At 35.6% G+C, this 20,641-nt stretch overlaps 1 protein-coding gene across 1 annotated transcript in view; it reads left to right on the top strand.

The window, feature by feature from the left end:
- Window positions 1–20,641, top strand: part of LRBA (LPS responsive beige-like anchor protein) — a 564,845-nt gene that overhangs the window by 369,597 nt on the left and 174,607 nt on the right. Inside the window, exons 40-41 of the mRNA XM_054717692.1 lie at window positions 17,778–17,895; window positions 20,003–20,105. Of these exons, the coding sequence (XP_054573667.1) occupies window positions 17,778–17,895; window positions 20,003–20,105 (221 nt within the window). The remainder of the gene's footprint in view (window positions 1–17,777; window positions 17,896–20,002; window positions 20,106–20,641) is intronic.

Consider the following 20,641-nt stretch of genomic DNA (forward strand, 5'->3'; position numbering starts at 1 on the left):
TTGCTGGCAGACTTTTTATTACCTAAAAGCAGTACTCTGCCCCATGCTTTGACCCACTGCTCTAAGGTAACCTAACTGCCTTTTTACAAAGTATGGACTTATGCTGCTATTTTTTAAATTATCAACTTTAAATATTAAAGGCTTCCTTTGTATGGAAGTTGAGAATATGTCCTTCTATCCTATTCCTCAAAATGATTTCCCCTATCCCTATTCTCTGTATATAACTACATCACAACCTTAAGTTACAAGTCAATGTGTATATGTAGTGACTATGTAAATAATGGTCATTATTGAAAACTATGTAAATAATTGTCATCAAATGATCTATCACTTCTGTATATTTACCTTAAGTTTTCCCAAGTCAGGGTTAGGTTAGGAAAAGAACGTATTTTCCATAACTCAAAAAACAAAGAATGTAATACTTGGAATAGAGGCTAAGATAACCAGTGGAAAACCGTTGATGGTTTTTAAGAACGTGGAAGTACAGGAATTGAAGGTGAACCACAACTCCTACTGGAGATCAATGGTTTGTGAGTTTTTTCTGCCATCTAAATATTTTGCGGATGCTTTCACTGTGGGCTCTACACTAAAATCTGCTGGCAAGGGATTGAGGAAATACAGTTTATAAGTTTCCAGTTGCTACTATACAGGATAGAGCTTAGAAGAACAGGGATGGTGCTGAGAATAAACAGCATTTCCTAGCACATTTTGTTGTCTTTCATTTTCTGCTCCAGCATCCCAGATGGTTTGCCTTTCAGGCATGGCTCATCTTTCACTTTAGGATATTTGCTGCATTGGAATCTCTGCCTTAATGTGGATCTTATTTCATTCATTGTCCTGGGCACTAGGTAGACTCTTTACATTTTGAGACCTGTGACCTTCAGTTTTGAATTTTTTTCCCCTTCTCTGATTCATCTTTAATTTCTGTGTAATTTCTCTCTCTCTCTCTCTCTCTCTCTCTCTCTCTCTCTCTCTCTCTCTCTCACCTCTTCTATTTCTGTGACAGTTTTCTCAACATTATCTCTTAGTCTTTTCATGGAAGTTGTTATTTTTTAACTTAAAAATTTAATTGCAAAGAGTTCTTTTGTTTCTCTTGGTTCTTTTTTTGGGTGGAGGGATAGCATCCAACCTATGTTAATATGGTTGTAAGATCTTCTGTGTTTTGTTGTTGTTGTTGTTTTAAGTTTCATTCTGATCTCTGTATTTTCTTTCTCTCTTCGAGTTCTTTTTTCTTTTCTTTTTCTGTTTGTTTTGATCTTTGTCACGTTGGAGCCTTTTCTCAAATGGCTTGGCTGTCACACGCAGCCCTTTCCGACCAATTGGAAGCTCTGTATTTATAGGTAGGTATGTTTCTTGGGCTTTTTCTCTTTTGTTGGCAGCCTGTGAGCCCTCCTGTCTATTCACAGACCCAGTCAAGTATCAGCATCTGAATGCTTTTTCAGGCGGACCATTCAGTTTCTCCAAATAAGAACCTTTCATTTTTTTGTAACCTATCTGAATGTCTGTCTGCTGTGCTGCACACCTGAAACGAATACAAAGTAGTGTTGCATGCAGACTTTAATAGGAAAACCCCACAGAGGATTCTTCTTTTACCTTCTGTGTAGGGAGGTGTAGGGATAGAGTAGAGGAAGCGTAATGAGAACAAATAGGGAGGAGTGGGAAGTCTGTTGACTTCTTTGTGCTCCGTGTAGGCCATGCACCTTTCCCCTATTTTCCACTGTTCCTGGGGTCCCTAAGTTATCAGCAAATCAATCTCAGGTTTCCCGTGGGGGGTGAGACAGGAGAGAAAAAGAGTGAACTAGCTCTTCAGCTTGAGAGAGAGGTTTGGAATCCAGCTAGTCTATAGACTTTTAAGTGCTGAGAACCTTAGGAGAGCTGCAGAATGAATTAGGTGACTTCTTATCAGTCCTCTTGGTGACTATTTAGGTTGTGACTGGTTCCTTTTGCTAAAATAATGACCACAGGTATGTATCTGTATGTCTTCTGTAATGCTATTGAGATCTCTTTGCCACTGTCTTCCTTTCAAACACTCAACTTTGCTTGTTTGGATTGATGCCTTTTTTATTCCTTTCTACTGATTTCATTGAGGTTTAAGTTAATAGACATGAAGAAATTTGGCTACAAGTAATTGAAACCCCAAATAAAAGTATTTTACAAAAATAGGTATGTATCTCTCACCTAACAGATAGTTATTGATACGGTTCACCTGTTCAGTCATGCTCTCATTTATTTGAATCTTGTTTTGTTTCTGTTTCTGAATATGTAAGATTAGTGAAACTCGGGACTCTGTTGCATTTACCAAGGTAATTTTACTCTATGAGTAGCTTTCTAGGTAGCCAGCCTCTTTCCCACTAAAGGGTTTGCTTCTTTCTTCTAATAGCAAAATAAGTGGCAAGAGAAAAGAAGTCAGAAATTTGAGAAGATATAAAGCTTATTTGAATATGAAAAGAGATGTATGCTTGTAATGGCTTTTGTTGTCTGCCACCTTAGAATACTATGGTTTATATACTTTTATTCGGATTGAAATACCAGAGATTTAGAGGATGTCCTAGTGTAAAAGAGAAGTCAGATATAGGTATATATTGAACAGTTGGTGGTTTGCAAAACATAGGAAATATCTTTATCATTATATTTCTGAATCTTGGTTGTTCAAACCTATGCCATAATGTTTTGATGACAGTGTAACTATCTAAAAGGAAGAATCTACAGGAAAACAGAAACATCAGCTAAAGTGAACCTGTGTTTCCTAGTATTGTTGTGGAGCTATGTGGTTAGTTTGAATGATGACCTAATCTATGTCAGAGGCAGGTAGGCCATTTATCTAGGACACAGCCCATTTTCACACACACAGTCACTGAGGCTGAATTATTTGCTATCTCAATGGGTATTATAGATTGAACTTGAAACTCTGATAAATGGTCATCAAAGTAATGAATCTTTTGGACTATGAAAAAAGAACATAACTGAAAATATATGAAACCAAAATGTGTTCTCTTAGAAGGAAAAAAATAAAAAGTCAGAGTATGTCATCTGCTGCCTAAGGAACAGCATAAAATAATATTTTGTGCAGTTTTCCAGTATGTAGAACATGAAAAATGCCTCTGAGGCTCACTTTAGCTGACATGTCACATGAAAATATTAATAGAAAAAATTGGGTATACATCCATTTTCAATAATACAGATTTTAAATCTATTTAAAAAGAAGTTTGTCATTAATAGAATTGAACCTGTATAATTGGACAACATTAAAGAGATCTTGAACTTTCTGAACAAATCTCAATATATACACAGACTACTCTCTACTTACACACTTTGAATTAGTAACTTCTATAAAAATGATTGTTTCTGTGTGGTCCTGGGGTTGAGAGGGGAAGAAGCTAAGAGGTCTTTTGGCCTTAGATGATTAGAATTCAGAGTTTTTCTATGATTCAGTTTTTTTTTTTTTTAATATTTTTTTATTGAGGTATTATATGTGTACATATCTTACCATTATCCCCCCCACCCCACACCCACACATGCCCTCCCCTCCCCAGAGTTTTGCGTCCATTGTTTATGCTTATATGCATGCATACAAGTCCTTCGTTTGATTTCATAACTCCCCCACCTCTCCCTAACTTTCCCCCTGTAATTTGAAAGTCTGTTTGATGCTTTACTGTCTCTGTATCTATCTTTTTGTTCATCACTTTATAATGATCTTTACTATCCCTAAATGAGTGGGATCATGTGGTATTTTTCTTTCATTGACTGGCTTATTTCACTTAGCATAATGTTCTCCAATTCCATCCAGGTTGCTGCAAATGATGAGAATTCCTTCTTTTTTATGGCAGCATAGTATTCCATTGTGTAGATGTACCACAGTTTTCCGATCCACTCATCTGCTGATGGGCACCTAGGCTGTTTCCAAATCTTAGCTATTGTAAATTGTGCTGCTATGAACATAGTGGTGCATATATCCTTTCTGATTGGTGTTTCTAGCTTCTTCGGATATATTCCCAGGAGTGGGATTACTGGGTCAAATGGGAGTTCCATTTTCAGTTTTTTGAGGAAACTCCATACTGTTCTCCACAGTGGCTGCACCAGTCTGCATTCCCACCAGCAGTGCACGAGGGTTCCTTTTTCTCCGCATCCTCGCCAACACTTGTCGTTTGTTGATTTGTTGATGATAGCCATTCTGACAGGTGTGAGATGGTACCTCATTGTTGTTTTGATTTGCATCTCTCGGATAATAAGTGACTTTGAACATGTTTTCATGTGTCTCTTGGCCTTCCTTCTGTCTTCTTTTGAAAATATTCTGTTTAGGTCTGTTGCCCATTTTTTTATTGGATCATTTATCTTCCTCTTATTAAGTTGCATAAGCTGCCTGTAGATGTTGGAGATTAAACCTTTATCAGTGATAGCATTTGCAAATATGTTTTCCCATGCAGTGGGCTTTCTTGTTGTTTTGTTGATGGTTTCTTTTGCTGTAAAAAAGCTTTTTATTTTGATGTAGTCCCATTTGTTAATTTTCTCTTTAGCTTCCATTGCCCTAGGGGCAGTGTCAGTGAAGAAGTTCTTTTGGCATATGTCTGAGATTTTGTTGCCTGTGGATTCCTCTAGTATTTTTATGGTTTCCCGTCTTATGTTTAAGTCCTGTATCCATCTTGAGTTTATTTTTGTGTATGGTGTAAGTTGGTGATCTAGTTTCATTTTTTTGCATGTATCTGTCCAGTTTTCCCAACACCATTTATTGAAGAGACTGTCTTGACTCCATTGTATGTTCATGCCTCCTTTGTCAAATATTAATTGAGCATAGTGGTTTGGGTCGATATCTGGGGTCTCTATTCTGTTCCATTGATCAATATGTCTGTTCTTGTGCCAGTACCAGGCTGTTTTGAGAACAGTGGCTTTGTAATACAGCTTGAAATCTGGTATTGAGATCCCACCTACTTTATTCTTCTTTCTCAGGATTGCTGTGGCTATTCGGGGTCTTTTTTTATTCCAGATGAATTTTTGGAGAGTTCTTTCTAGGTCTGTGAAATATGCTGTTGGTATTTTGATGGGAAGTGCATTGAATCTGTAGATTGCTTTGGGTAGTATGGACATTTTAATGATGTTGATTCTACCAATCCATGAACATGGTATGTTCTTCCATCTGTTTACGTCTTCCTCTATCTCTTTTTTCAGTGTCCTGTAGTTTTCTGCGTATAGGTCTTTTACCTCCTTAGTTAAGTTTATTCCTAGGTATCTTAATTTTTTTGGTGCGATGGTAAATGGGATTGCTTTTTTAGTCTCTCTTTCTGTAAGTTCATTATTGGTGTATAGAAAAGCCATAGATTTCTTGGCGTTAATTTTGTATCCCGCTACATTGCCGAATTCATTTATTAAGTCTATTAGTTTTTTGATGGAATCTTTTGGGTTTTTTATGTACAATATCATGTCATCTGCAAATAAGGACAGCTTCACTTCTTCTTTTCCAATTTGGATGCCTCTTATTTCTTCTTCTTGCCTAATTGCGATAGCTAATACTTCCAGTACTATGTCAAACAGGAGTGGTGAGAGTGGGCATCCCTGTCTTGTTCCTGTTCTTAGGGGAAATGGTTTTAGTTTTTGCCCATTGAGTATGATGTTTGCTGTGGGTTTATCATATGTAGCTTTTATTATGTTGAGGTATGATCCTTCTATTCCCACCTTGTTGAGAGTTTTTATCAAGAAAGGGTGTTGGATTTTGTCAAATGCTTTTTCTGCATCTATTGATATGACTATGTGATTTTTATCTCTCAGTTTGTTTATTATGATTCAGTTATTTTGGGGGCAGAATAGCACTTTGTGAGCGAACCTAGGAATCTAACGAATATTTATAACATTGTTTCAATGGGACTAATTGCTAGTGTGTGGACTGGGTTTTGAAATATATCAGGTTTGTGAGTTGAAGGGATTATCTGCCCTTAGCCTAAATACAAAACTTAAGCAACATTTTCTTATTTTTGCTTATAATGCTGCTTACTGTATTTCTTCATGTGTGAAATGTATACCTACAACTGTAGAAGCTCTTAGTAAAGTTTAAGAAGCAAAGTCCATATTACTGATAAATGTACAAAATACCTGAATTGTGCTTTTGAATTGGTTTATTTTTCCATTGAGTAGAGCACAGTGAAATCAGTGTTTATGTGTGTTGATCTTGGTTATTCCTTAGAAAATTTTGAATTCACAATTAGCCTGCGCATACCACACCATGCCCAGTCCTCCCTTCATGTTTATTGAGGTAAAATTGTGTTGAAATAAATAGTGGAAGATGCCTGTGGGTTAACTGCTGTGAGGAAAAGTATGGATTATAATTGTTTGCCTTGGTGTAAAGTGGTGTTGGGAAGGAAGGTAGTATGGATTCCTAGTGATCCAACTGTAAGGTAAAATCAATCTCTGCTACTACTATCCTGCTCCAGTTATCCCATTTTATGACTAAGTATATGAATATAGGCAACTGCTCTGCTCTGTCCTTGGGTAATAAATGCTACTCTATACTTGTCTTAACAAAGCATAAAACAACCCTGAAAAGGAATAATCTGATCCACAAGTAAATTAGCTGTCTGCTAGAAAAAAACTTGACTTCCCTCTGATGGAAGACAAAAAAATCTAAGAAAAATAATTGTGAGTCCTTATGGATATGGACATTATTATTCAATTAGAGGCCCGGTGCACAAAATTCGAGCACGGGGGTCCCTCAGCCCAACCTACACCCTCTATAATCCAGGAGCTCTCAGGGGATGTCCTACTGATGGCTTAGGCCCACTCCCGTGGTTCTCTGCTCTCTGCAGGGCCTGGGGGTTTTGCTGCAGTCATGGAGATGAAGCCCCCATGCCCTGCTGTCTGCTCTCTGCCTGCTGCCGCCATGCGCCATGCAAAGGAAGCCCCAATGCCCTGCAGTGTGCTCTGTCTGCCAGGCCTGTGGACTTCGCCAACACCAACACACTAAGGAAGCCCCCATACCCTGTTGTCCGGGCTCTGTCTGCGGGGCCTGGGGGTGTTCCTGCCACCACCTTGCTAAGGAATCCCCCAAGCCCTGCTGTCCGGGCTCTGTCTGCCGGGCCTGGGTCTTCCCCGCCATCACCCTGTGAACGAAGCCTCCATGCCCTGCTGTCTGGGCTCTGTCTGCTGGACTTGGGGGTGTTCCCGCCGTCTCTGCGCTAAGGAAGCCCCCAAGCCCTGCTGTCCGGGCTCTGTCTGCCGTGTCTGGGGGCAGATCCAGCCTCGCCGCTTGGTCCTCGCAAACCCAGGCGGGGCTGACAGGCCCAGACACTGCAGCAGCGGTGGAGCGGGGAGGCTGGATCTGCCCCCTCCAGAGGCGGATTCAGCCTCACTGCTCCGGCGGACAGGCCCGGACACTCCAGCAGTGGGGCTGAGGGGACTGGGCACTGCCATCTTGTGGCTATGGGGGTTGCCATTTTGTCGTGGAGTGACAGTTAATTTGCATATTACTCTTTTATTAGATAGGATATACAAAAAGTTACTTGAAATGCCAAGAAGCAGGTGAATGTGATTCTAGGAGAAAAATCATTCAATAGCAAGAGTCACAGAAGTGATAAAGATTATGGAATTTAAAAATCTATTTTTAATATATATTGCATTTTATATTTATAATCTCTCCATTCCAGAGGATGGACCTTAACTTGACTTTACCTACTTCCCTCCAAGGGGAAGTTGTCGCTAGAGCAGTAACAACTTCCAAAGAATAGAGTAAGGGAAGCTAATAATAGTAACTTGATTTATTATTATTTTTTAATCCTCACCTGAGGATATTTTTCCATTGATTTTTAGAGAGGGAAAGACAGAGAGAAATATCTATGTGAGAGAAACACATCGATTGGTTGTCTCCTGCACAAGCTCCTACCAGGGCCCTGGCCGGGGAGGAGCCTGCAACCAAGGTATGTGCCCTTGACTGGAATTGTACCCTGGACCCTTTGGTCTGCAGGCTGACACTCTATCCAGTGAACCAAACTGGCGAGGGCAATAGTAAATTTGCAGATGTTACTTTAACCATGTGATAAATGTTACCATTACTAGTGATATTTGGTGGATATCATATAATTACTCCATACGCAATGAGTACAGAGGCACTTCACTCTGTTGTTTTCTTATGTTTAACCCCATTCTAATCCTGAGAAAAATAGACAAACCCAGATTAGGAACAATCTATAGACTTTCCCAGCCAGTATTCTTAAAGATTATTAAGGTTATGAAAAGCACGGCAAAACTGAGACACTGTCACACAGCAGAGAAGACTGAGGAGACTTGAAAAGTAAATTCCTTCTGGTATTTCTTATTGGATCCTAGAATAGAAAGAGGACATTTAATGGAGAGATTTGTAAAATCCAAATAAAATCTAGAGTTTAGTTAATGGTAAAAATAAATAAAAAGAAATTAAAAGATTAATATGGAAAAATACTATTATAAATATACTCAAAATTTAATGCAAAACATGAACACCATAAGGAAACCTATAGGCAACCTCAATACAGAAATGGAAACTATAGTCCTGGCTGCTGTTTCTCAGTGGTTAGAGTGTCAACCAGTGTACCGAATGTTCGCAGGTTCGATTCCTGGTCGAGGTCATGTACCTGGGTTGCAGGTTCAATTCTCATCTGCTACCCAGATCCTCTTCTCTCATACTTAAGTGATATATTAACAATCTAATGTGTATCCTTTCATATTTTTCTCCATTTTCATAGAAACTTATGTGTTGTTTGGGCTTTTTTTATTGATTTAGAAAAATGAAATTCTGCAATACACATTTCTTGGTGTGTTGCTTTTCTCATTCTACTATATATTGATGGTGGATATCACCCAAGTCAGCTGAAGTAGCTTTTTTCAATCTTTTCAGTGAACGAAGAAGACATATCACACTTTTTCAACCATTTTCCTAATAACATGCTTTGGATTTTACGGTCCTATTTTCCATTTTTGTTTTATCAGGATGAAAAATGTGGCTATTTTAATTTTTGATATATATTATAAGATTACTTTCCAAAGGGGTTTTAGATTTCATGTTTGCATTAGAAGTATATACATTTCTTGGTAAATACTATTTTTATACATAATTGCTAGATTTTATTAGTTTATGGCTTATTTAGAAGTTCTCTATTTTTATTTAGTGATGACATTGCTCATCAAGTTTCCTTTTTTAGACTCTTGCTTAAGTTTTTGGTATAAAAGTGGGGCTGACTAAAATGAATTATGGAGCTTCAAAATTTTTTGCCTTTGTCCTATAGTAATTTTTTAAAATTGTAATTTAAGGTTAGGTAAAGGTTAGCTGTGAACCTGTTCTGAGAGAAATTACCTTGCTATAATTATAGTAGCCAGAAAATCTTACCTAATAATAGACAAACATGTAAATTGACCGTACCTCTGCTACGTCCACAGCCAATCAGGAGTGAGTATAATTTGCATATGCAGGCATGGCTCGGCTGGGCGGGGTGGGGCGCATGCTATGAGAGGGAGGAGGGGGGGCGGAGGGAGCTACACGAGTGGTGCTCTGGCTGGGAGTGAGGACTTGGTAGCTCCCGGGCGGCCGGAAGTGAAGCCAGGGAAAGGAAGGCCTATTCTTGCATGAATATCGTGCAACGGGCCTCTAGTATATTATAAATTAAGATTCTCAAATCACATGACTTATTAAATCAGTTTAAAGCACACAATGAGAAGAAAGGGAAGTTAGATAAACTAAGTTATTATACTAAGGATAGAGTGCAAGCAGACTGGAAGAATCTGAGTACTTAAATCCTGTTTATACAACATTGACATGTCCTTTCTCTTTCTCTGCCTCATCAGCCTATTGATAGTATTATGAATACCCGTGTTTTGGTTTGAACTAGGGAATGCACACATGGAAAATGCCACAGGCCATGAAAACTACTTGCTCTATTGAAGAGTTGCAGCAGCAAGTGTCCCTGACCACAGCTGAATAGTTAGTTACTACAAGCTAATAGTTTGTTTTGCCGAAAGTTCACGAATGCTGACAAGATATGAGACTCCCGGGTCAGAGACAAAGATCTTTCTGATAGCACAATTATGAGGTGACTTAGAGGGGTGCTATGGACAGAATTATGTCCCTCCCCCCATTCATATGTTAAAATTCTAACCCCCATTGTGACTATATATGAAGATAGGGTCTTTAGGAGATAATTAAGGTTTTATGAGGTCATGAGCTTGGCACCCTAATCCAGTCAGACTGTTCTTGTAAAAAGGGGAAGAAAGAGCTCCCTCTCCCTCCATTAGAGGATACTGTGAGAAGGCAGAGATCTATGAGCCAGGAAGAGGGTTCTCTCCAGGAACCAGATCTAGTAGCACCTTGGCCTTGGACTTCTCAGTTTCCAGGACTATGAGAAATATATTTCTGTAGTTCAAGCCATCCAGTCTCTGCTATTTTGTATGCAGTCTGAGCAGACTGAGATAAGAGACCCAGGTAGATACTGTATACCCCAGTGAGTTTATATCCCAGTTGAGCAGTGTCAATCTTCAAGAACCCTAAATGTGTACACTGGGCAGTGAAGTCTGGCCTTTGTTCCAAAAGGTATCATTATCTTTATTACACTGGGCAATAAACAAACCTGCCCTTGGCTCTAAGGGAGACATTATCTGTCTCTTCCAAGGCTGTTTACTATACAAACTAGCATTTTGTTTTTTACTTCTGTACTCTGTTATGCTTGAAGAACAAAAGGCACATTTCTTGAAGATACACTCTTTATTTAGTTTAAATAGCTTACTCACCAGAGAAACTTCCAATCATATTATATCTGCTACAAAGAGATAAGTAGTTTAGCTACAGGCTGATATTATTCTAACTTGAAGCTTTGGTTGATATATCTAGGGAGGATTTTTTATAACAATCTGAGGCTGAGATTGAGTTCATAAGGTAAGAATTGGCATTGAGAAGAAAGATAGTGCTCATTGATTGTTTTTACAGCATATATTATAGAACAATCTAATATATTTAAAATTAGACAGTTTTTATTAGTGGACTTAAATCCAACTCTTTGTTAAGGAGTAGAAAGCTCAACTTCAGAGAGTCAGTCTGTGAAATAATAGGCAAAAATACTTCATAACTTGATTTCAGTGACAATAGCATGTTACTGATAGACATTTTTGAGAAGTGATTAGGAATCGTTCCAATCAAAATAGAAAAATTATTGCCCAGCCGGTGTAGCTCAGTGTTTGAGTGTTGACTTATGAACCAGGAGGTTAGAGTTCAGTTCTCAGTCAGGGCACATGCCTGGGTTGCAGGCTCAATCCCCAGTAGGGGGCGTGCAGGAGGCAGCCAATCAATGATTCTCTCTCATCATTGATGTTTCTCTCTCTCCCTCTTCCTTCCTCTCTGAAATAAATAAAAGTATATTTATAAAAATAAATTATCATTTATATTACTGTTTTCCCCATATCATACCTGTAAGGAAAATTTAAATATAGATATAAATACAAAGTTAGGCATAAGTGTTAAATGATTTTGGGGGGAAATTAGCTAACGTAAGGAAATGTTTTAGCCTTTCTGTTATTTTAAGAATATAGATCAATACATAAATTTATGCATGTTTATGCTTAACTTACCTTATTAATAAAATGAAAGAGTATTGGTGTAATTATCTTATCAAGGCTTTTTTTTAATTAGACAAAACTCTTTACTGGATAAAGGTAATAAAAACTTGCTAAAACACCAGACTATATCTTTTAGTAACATTTTTATTACTTCAAAACATTGAAACTTTTTTTTGCAGATAAAAGGTAATTCCTTTATCTCTTATGCTAAAATCAGATGTTCATACTTGGCTTATGATAAAGTTGACTTTGTTACTTTGTTTCATTATGTTTATATCTTAAAAGGTAGCATATGCAAACCCATATATGTCTATTTTAATTTATGTAGTTATCTAAGTTCAATCTACTCTTTTTTTGAAAATTTAATACCTAGCTTTTTACTTCATGTACTGCTATGAAAAATAAAGTAAGATGCAGTCATGGTCCTTAATATTGTTCTTGAATATTCTTTTGTGGTTTACTTTTGATTCTTGTCTTCTTTAAAAAAAAAAAGTAATCAGACTGCAGATATAGTTTCTTACAAATAAACTAAATTAAAAATTAGTAGAATGATTGATAAATACCTTCTTTTTTCTGCTTCTTCATGACCATATTTGGCTTTTGACTCATTATGATACATATTAAATGTTCAATAAATGATTGCTTTTTATGCTACATTATTTATAATGCAAATTATTTTTAAGCTGAAGAATATTGAAAATAAAACAGAACCAACTAAAGATTTTGAATTATTTACAGGCCAAAGGCTTAAAGGTGCATCACTCCAGCACAAATATTAAATTATGAAATGGGAATTTCAGTTTGCCATAAATCTGTCTGCCATAGCAGCTTAAAATAAAATAGTCTTGCCCATCTAAAGCAACATCAATTTGCCAGTCAGTGCTTCATGTATCAAAGAGCGTTCTGTGAAAATATCAATATCATTGGTTAATATAAATGAAATTAATTTTTAAAGCTGGGCTAAAGGTTGACATCTGAAAAATTGCATTACTTTGCAGAAGAGAAATTTCTGTCTTCTAGTGAAATTTCAGGTCATGAGGGCAAGTAATTTTCACAATCTTCAATGGGAGCCAGTGAAATATGAACTTCATTGTCACCTAGCCCCAAAGCGATAAGATAAAATGAGCTGATACATCATTTGCTGTGGTTTTATCATCTCCTTCAGTAATTGGAAGAGAAAACATAAGAGTGTATGTGTTTGTATGCTCCCCACTTGTCCCTCCCAGCTGCCCCATCATCCACACCCAGGCTAAAACCATTTTAGCCCAATCAATACAGAGGTCACATAGCATTTTATTGATATATTTTTTATTTTTCATACTGACTAAACTGCCAAGTAGAACATTAGAGTAATGAATATGTTTAATTGAACTTGTCACCCATGAAAATACTAAGGAGAATACTGTACTGCATCATAGTACTAGTAAGCAGAAGGAGGAAATTTACTATAGAGATGAAAGAAATTACTCATAATTAATTTAAAAGTTAATTTTCTTTTGTATTCGTATTTTTGTTAGCATCATTCTGTGTGTTTTTTCAAAGTATGCTGATATATATTCAATAACAAAATTACCATATTATAGTTTACATCACAGTAAACTGTATGTCATACATCACAGTAAACTATATGTCATTTTTACATTTAAAAAAGACCTTTCAGTTTTATTCTTATATCTGAAAACTTAAAACTAAAAGTCAAATGGTTGGTGATGAAGTAAATCCTAAACCAAGTAGAATTCAGTGTTTCTAGAAAAAATTAAGTGCTTTGCTTTGACACCAAGTTTCAGAGGAAATTGTATGCAACAAAAATCTAAAAGCTATGTTAATAATAGAGTGGTATAACTTTCAAGTACTTGCATAAAATGTAAACTAGCTTGGTAAAATTATTATAAATAAAACATTTGCACATATATTTAGTGGTGAGTTGATATTGAATGTTTTCAACATGGGTTTTTATTTTAAATACTATTTTATTAACATAATTTTGTGACTAATTTATCATTATATTCTATAAAATGGAATATGATGGAATATGAATGTTTTCTAGACTTTCCTAGCAGTGGTGTTATTACTTAATTGATGGCATAATTAGTTTGTATTTTGTATACTAAGTTTAAAACATTTTTCTTGATGTTAGATATATCCTTATTCTGGAAATGGTTTTGTTGTGAAAATTAAGTACTTAAATTTTGTTGATGTATATTATCTGACTTTATTTATCAGATTGTTCAAAAGTCAATATGGAATTGTCAGAAATAGTAAAACCTCTCCAAATATTGGCCAATATTTGGGACTAGGATATGTAATGTAGCTTTAAACATTAAGAATAATATAAAAATATGACTCCCAAAATATTTTTACGGTAAAATATATTATCACTTTTTAATATAATTCCCTTACAAAAAGAACTTTAACACATTTAAAATTTATTGGTGGTAGTTGTTGTTTTTTTTAATAAAACCTTTTTCTTTCCTTTTGTGAAACAAATATTGCTTTATTTTCAGAGACTAATTTAACTCTGCTTTTAAAAATGCCTGATATTCATGCATTTGGGCAATAAAGGCATGTTTCTATTTTTGTTCTTTCAAAAGGATGAGAAAATAAATGAAGGTTTTTATTTGGATACATTTATAAGCTTTGCAAACTGAATGGTTAATGGAAAAGTATTAAAAAGAAAAAGAAAAAAGAAATGCTTTGCTTTCAAGCCAGTAAATGCAACAGGGTGAAGAAGTTTTCATATGTATTCATAGTACCCTATTTGAAGGGTAGAAGAAGGAAATGTGTGTATTAATGGGGGAAATAACATATTTTTCAGGTATAAATTTTAAAGAAGATATGGTAGCTTTTTTCAATGTAAAGAAATAGTATATATGTGTGTTTGTATTTAAAATTAAATACTGTTCTTTCCTCTCTAATTCCCTCACCTCAACATTTAACTAATAAACCATCTTGTTGAAACAAATTATTAAAAAGTGAAAATTGAATTTTCTACTAATAATACTACTCCCAATATTTAAACAAAGTGGTAAACATTCAAAGAGAGTGCTGTGAGCTTAAGCTTTCAAGCTATTCTGGACTTGGGGTCATAACTGCAGAGCAATGGTAATGATACGGTTTCCATAGCAACTGATTCATTGGAGGGCTAGACCTCTGTCTAGGGTGCTGTCAGTGGATGTGGAGTTTCAGTGAACAGAAAGTCCCAAAGAAGGGTCTGCTTCTACCTAATCCAGTTTTAATTGAACCCTAGAGACTTTGAAGTGAAGCCTCGGACCAGGAATATACTATTCTGATAAGAAATAAACCTCTTCCTTAGCTAGGCCTCAGCTGCTTTTCAGTACTGACACCTTTTCCTAATGAATACTTTAAAGTAATGTTATTGTATCAATTTCAGCTAGTAATTCTGTTAGTTAAGAGAGTCTTTGTTTCTATTTAAAACCCTAGCTATCTTTACCATAAGCATAGATTTTAATATTTTTGAAGTCAGGGTAGTTTTTTTTTGTGTGTGTAAATTTTCAGTTTTTGATGCCTTTGGCAGTTTTAAATAATTTTCTTTCCTCCTATTTCTCTTTCTCAGAGTTTTAAAAAATTAACAGACCTGCTTATATTTAACTTTGGAAGCATACTGTCGTATATTCAATATGACACAATTTGTGAGATTTGAAAACAGTACAAAAAATGCTGGATATTATTTACAAATATACATGTACTAATAGTATAAAAAATTACATGGGAAAATGTGCCTCAAACCAAGGGTAGTAATTGGCTCTGACAAAATAGGAAAATGGGATCAGGAAGGGTTATACATGGGAATTTCAACACTATCTGAAATGCTTTATTAGTTTCTTAAATGTATGTGATAATGTGGCAAAATGTTAGGATTTTATAAGGTTGAGTAGTGGGTACATCGGGCTCATGTCATTTTCTGTAATTTTGAATAGGTTTGACATTTGGCAATAAAAACAATTTTTTTAGGAGAATGCCACTTGCTGTATTTTAAGTAGATTTTTTAAAAACTATACTGCTTAATGCAGTGGTCGGCAAACTCATTAGTCAACAGAGCCAAATATCAACAGTACAATGATTGAAATTTCTTTTGAGAGCCAAATTTTTTAAACTTAAACTTCTTCTAACGCCACTTCTTCAAAATAGACTGGCCCAGGCCGTGGTATTTTGTGGAAGAGCCACACTCAAGGGGCCAAAGAGCCGCATGTGGCTTGCGAGCCTCAGTTTGCCGACCACGGGCTTAATAGAATGGGATATAAATTGAATTTTTTGATTAATTGGAAAATGATTTTAATACATTGAAAACTGATATAATAATGTTTTAGTATACTTATTTTAGTTAAAAATTAGAGTATCCTAAAGTATAATTAAAACTGTAGTTGTATGACCATGCTCTTGCAATGATTGACATCACCATCATGAGCAACAGGTCTTATTATATAGCTCTATAGGTATAAAAGATGGACTTTTCAGACCAGTGTGTGATATTCTTAACATATCACACAGCTGAAAGACTCCCCTGTTTTCTTTTGAGTTTCCTCTTTCACCTGTAACCCAAGTGCAGGAAAAACAAATGTAGTTTATTATAATTTCTGATGAGTTGAGTTCTAGTTTAACAGACATTTAAAACTCTTTTTTAGGGATGTGACAATGTGCTATATAAGTAAATTCTGGACTTTGGGATTTGAAAACCTGGATGTATTCCAGACTCTGCCACTAACTTCCCAAGTGACTTTAAGTATTGAACTTGTCTGGGTTTTAGTTTCCTTACTAGTAATTGTTGGACAGATGGGAGGAGTATGTGTTACAGAACATATATTGGATTCTCTCCAGTTTGATAAGTCTAGGGTGAGAAACTCAAATGCCACTGGACTCTAGGGAGATAATAGTAAATGAGTGAAAGGGTGGAAACTGCAAAAATGGAGAGTGCATGCCAGTTTTCACCACGTGGCATATAATTCTAGATTTGACAGAATTCTAGATTTGACAGATACTTCACTTTTTCCTGAGAAACAAACAAACAAAAAATGTGAATTTTATATCCATTTTCTCATGGACTTTCAACTACTTGAAATTTTGTTAAATATCATATGGCTCAAACAAAAGGAATATGGAGGTTAGACTACCATTCATTCATTGATTTAATTATTCACAAACATCTATCTGGTGTCAGATAATGTTATAGGAAATGGAAATAGAGTGTATTCAAAGTCTCTGCTCTGGTAGAACTTAGATTGTAGGAAAAATTCTTGCTATTCATTACTTTTCTTCTCTTTGCTTATTCCATCTTTGTCCCTATAATGCAATGTCATGATCAAATTTTGTTTTATTTATACTTTTTTGTAGATTTTACTTTTGAGAGAGATACTTAAATGTTTAATTTGCTTTTATGGATTTTCACCAGGTTTTGATAGCAAACTCATCTCATTTTCTTTATTAATATTATGTGAAGTACTGTGGTAGAGAAATTCCATATCTGGTTTTTCTTCAACACCTTCATAGTTAAGCTTTTGAAATGGACTTAAAAGAAAAAAAAAGAAAACGTGAATAACAAAGCGACAAAGTGGCTTAGGACTAAAGACAGGATTACTTTTAGTTGGCAAAGCATTCTAAGCTACTGCATCTGTCACATGGGATGACAAGAATTGTAACAAGTTACTCTGACAACCATCTACTCCATAGAGAGATTATGCTGAGTTCATTTGCAGGTTTGTGTTTAGCCTGGCTGACAAAATGATACTTAACCTCTTATACAGTCAGTCTTTGTGCTTTCTGAATGAGTGACTGTTGCCTTAACAGTGACCTTAAAAGTGTGATTTTTTAAAAAGTTATGCACTTCAATATATTTTTAAAAATATGTAAAAAGTAATTCTGGGTCCATTAAAATCACATTATATATAACTGAATTGTATATGTGATCTTTTCAGGTGTTCCTTCTTTTTAAAGTTTTACCTAAAATTTTCCATGATATGACTCAAAAATCAGTCACTAAATAATGCAGTATACATTTCATGAAAAGAAATAAATGATATCACTGCTTTAGGAAGCCCTCAACTGTACTTCTAAGTAGCTGTTTTATAATTTTACTCTGCTTCCTTTCCATAAGTCGCAATCTATATTTTTAATCTCCTTCCAAATTATTTTAATAACTGTTCATTCAATTCTTAGAAATTATACTGTTTTTTACTTACTTGGGATTATTTTTTCCTCACTAGATCCTGGCATATACAGAAGGGCTTCATGGAAAATGGCTGTTCACAGAGATACGATCAATCTTTTCTCGTCGTTATCTTTTGCAAAATACGGCCTTGGAGATCTTTATGGCAAACAGAGGTAATATGTTGCAGAAGTCTATTGTTAAAAAGCTAACCTCCATCTCTTTGCATTTTTTTTTTAATAGTATATCATGCTGTTTTCATTTTGATAGTATTTTGTAGTCCAGCCCCTGCCCTGCTGACCTCTTTTTTGACCCACTTGCATCTTCATGGCTTTTACCCACTTGGTCATTCTAAGAACTTTTTTGTAGTAGTTTTACTTTGCTGGCCATATAACAAATTAGTTCAAAGCTATGTAAGTATGGGAAGTTACTAAGCATTTAATCACTTTTGGAATTTTGATGTCCTCAATATTGCTCTGATAGTGGAGCTCCTTCTGGAAGGTGGCTTCATTTGGAGAGGGGAAAAGGTAATCAAATGATTCATACATTTATTTAATCTTTGGTCTAATCTATTGCCATTTATAAAGGGACCATCAGAATATGGTACTGAACTGCTCTGGTTGCTTTGTATTTCATCATTCTTGAAAGAACTAAAATTTAATTTGTGGGTTTAGAATGGAACTTGGTGAAATTCATTAAGACAAGAGAGACAAAAGTCAACTTGGCAAAGGTATCGTTCAGTGTGAGTGGAGGCATTTAAGGGAGAATATGTAAAACTTTAATGCCTTATTGCACATCCTTCCTGTACATAAGTAGGTTGAAGTTTTCTTGTTTTCACTTTCTATAATCTACAAGTTGTCAGTTTCAAAATCTACACATAATAATATAGTCCACGCACACTTTTTTTTTTCTATGCGAAATCATGCGTCTTTTGGTAATATAGGTTTCTTTAGGTAAAGATGTCTTTCCCTTTCCTGTTTGGTCTCTTCCCCTGCACATACATCTTTTTCCTAGTGTAAACATTATTCTTCCAGGCAAATAATCAAGTGAATGTTTCACATTTTAGTTCAGTCTGCATTCTTGCTGTCCCAAAGGGCTTTCAACCTTGTAATATTTATTGCTTGTTCATTCTCATTCATTTTTCTTCTTTGAAATTTCTTATGCATCCTTGCTTTTGTATGTGTGTTTTTCTGTTGCCTTTTCTGCTTGATCTTGGTCATCTGCCATAGTCTATGATAGTTTTTGTTTTGCATTTCCCCCCAGTATACAGCATAATAATGGATACACAAGGAAGCATTACTAACAAAGCATGTTGGGTATATATATATGACAGTTCTAAATGTTTTAGGTGTTTAGTGAATGATCATGTACTTTTTTACCTGAAACATGTTGGTAATTCCAGTATTTGAAAGCTACACCAAATTGAAAAAAAGTTTTTGGCCATAAGTATTTTTTAGGCTAGGTCATCATTCACAGCTAATATATGTTTCTGATACTGAAATTAATATAATTGAAATTTTAAATTCAAAATAATATTTTCTAAATTCTTTCTCATGATTTTATGGCTTCATTATTTTCATATTTTAAAAATACAAATTTACCAATGTCTGTAATAAATTAACATTTATATACTGAGTATGTTTACATATATTGATGTACATATTTTGATATTCTCAAAATATGTACTTACTAAAATAGAAATGACCAGAAAGCATTTAAATTTGATTATTAACCATAGGGGAAAAATTTTCCTTCAGGTCAGACATTATTCTGGATTATGTGAACATATAAAATGTAAACATATAAACATTATAAAAAGAATATTTTTAAAACTGTTCATCCTTGGAAATAAATACAGCTGATCATTTAGTAGCTGTATTTGTAGTCTTCTTGGTGTTAGATTGTTACCATATATAGTTAACATTTTAACCAGTATTTTTATAGAAATTCATAGATATGTAGTTAACTTGCCAAAATTCAGTTTTGTAAATTAAACTTGTAGCTAGATAATCTCAGCTTCATGTCACAGTAACGCAACAACAGTTGTTATAATCTGAAAGCACTTAGGAAGGAGCTGTCTAAGGTATGAGTTTATAAGCAAAATGAATATTACCTCTGATATATTAATATTAAAACTTGAATGCACTATGATAAAATTAATATGCCAAGAATTGCATTTAATAAATATCTGGATTAAGAGTAAATATTTTATCAGACCAAAAAGTCTATATACTAGAAAGGAAATCATTCTGTGTTCTAATTTTTGAAAATTATTTTCCATAGTTGCTGTAATGTTCAACTTCCCAGACCCTGCAACAGTAAAGAAAGTGGTTAACTACTTACCTCGTGTTGGTGTTGGAACATGTTTTGGATTGCCTCAAACCAGGTACTGTTTTATATGAGAAAAATGTGGAAAATAATCTGTATTATTATGTGTCCTTGTTTTGAAATGCATGAGCTTGTGTTTTATGTTTCATAGTGAATGATGATTATTAGTATACTAGTGGCCCGGTGCACGAAATTCATGCACATCAAAAGAGAATTAATTAGAGGAAATACTTTAATATTGCTATTTGTCATTTCTCTATAATAGAAGTGTCAGAGATGAAAGAAAATTCATAAAATGTATATGAAAACCTTCCTCCTGTCAGAGTCTGGGGCACGCCGCGGGACCCAGAATCAAGTCCCTGCCCACCCATGCGCACCTCGAAATTGCGCGAGACCCAGACCCGGCTGCCCCCACCCCCATTGGGCGAGATCCAGACCCGGCCGGCACCACCCCCCTCAAGCCTCACCGGGCGGGGTGTGCAGCCTCAGGTCCCCTGGCCTGGCGCCAGGCGGGGGGCACAACCTCAGGTCCCCTGTCAAGCCCCGTCGGGTGTGGGGCGCAGCCTCAGGTCCCTCGGTGCACCCTCAGGTCCC

Source organism: Eptesicus fuscus, chromosome 6 (genome assembly GCF_027574615.1).
Source record: "Eptesicus fuscus isolate TK198812 chromosome 6, DD_ASM_mEF_20220401, whole genome shotgun sequence".
NCBI classification, from domain to species: Eukaryota; Metazoa; Chordata; class Mammalia; order Chiroptera; family Vespertilionidae; genus Eptesicus; species Eptesicus fuscus.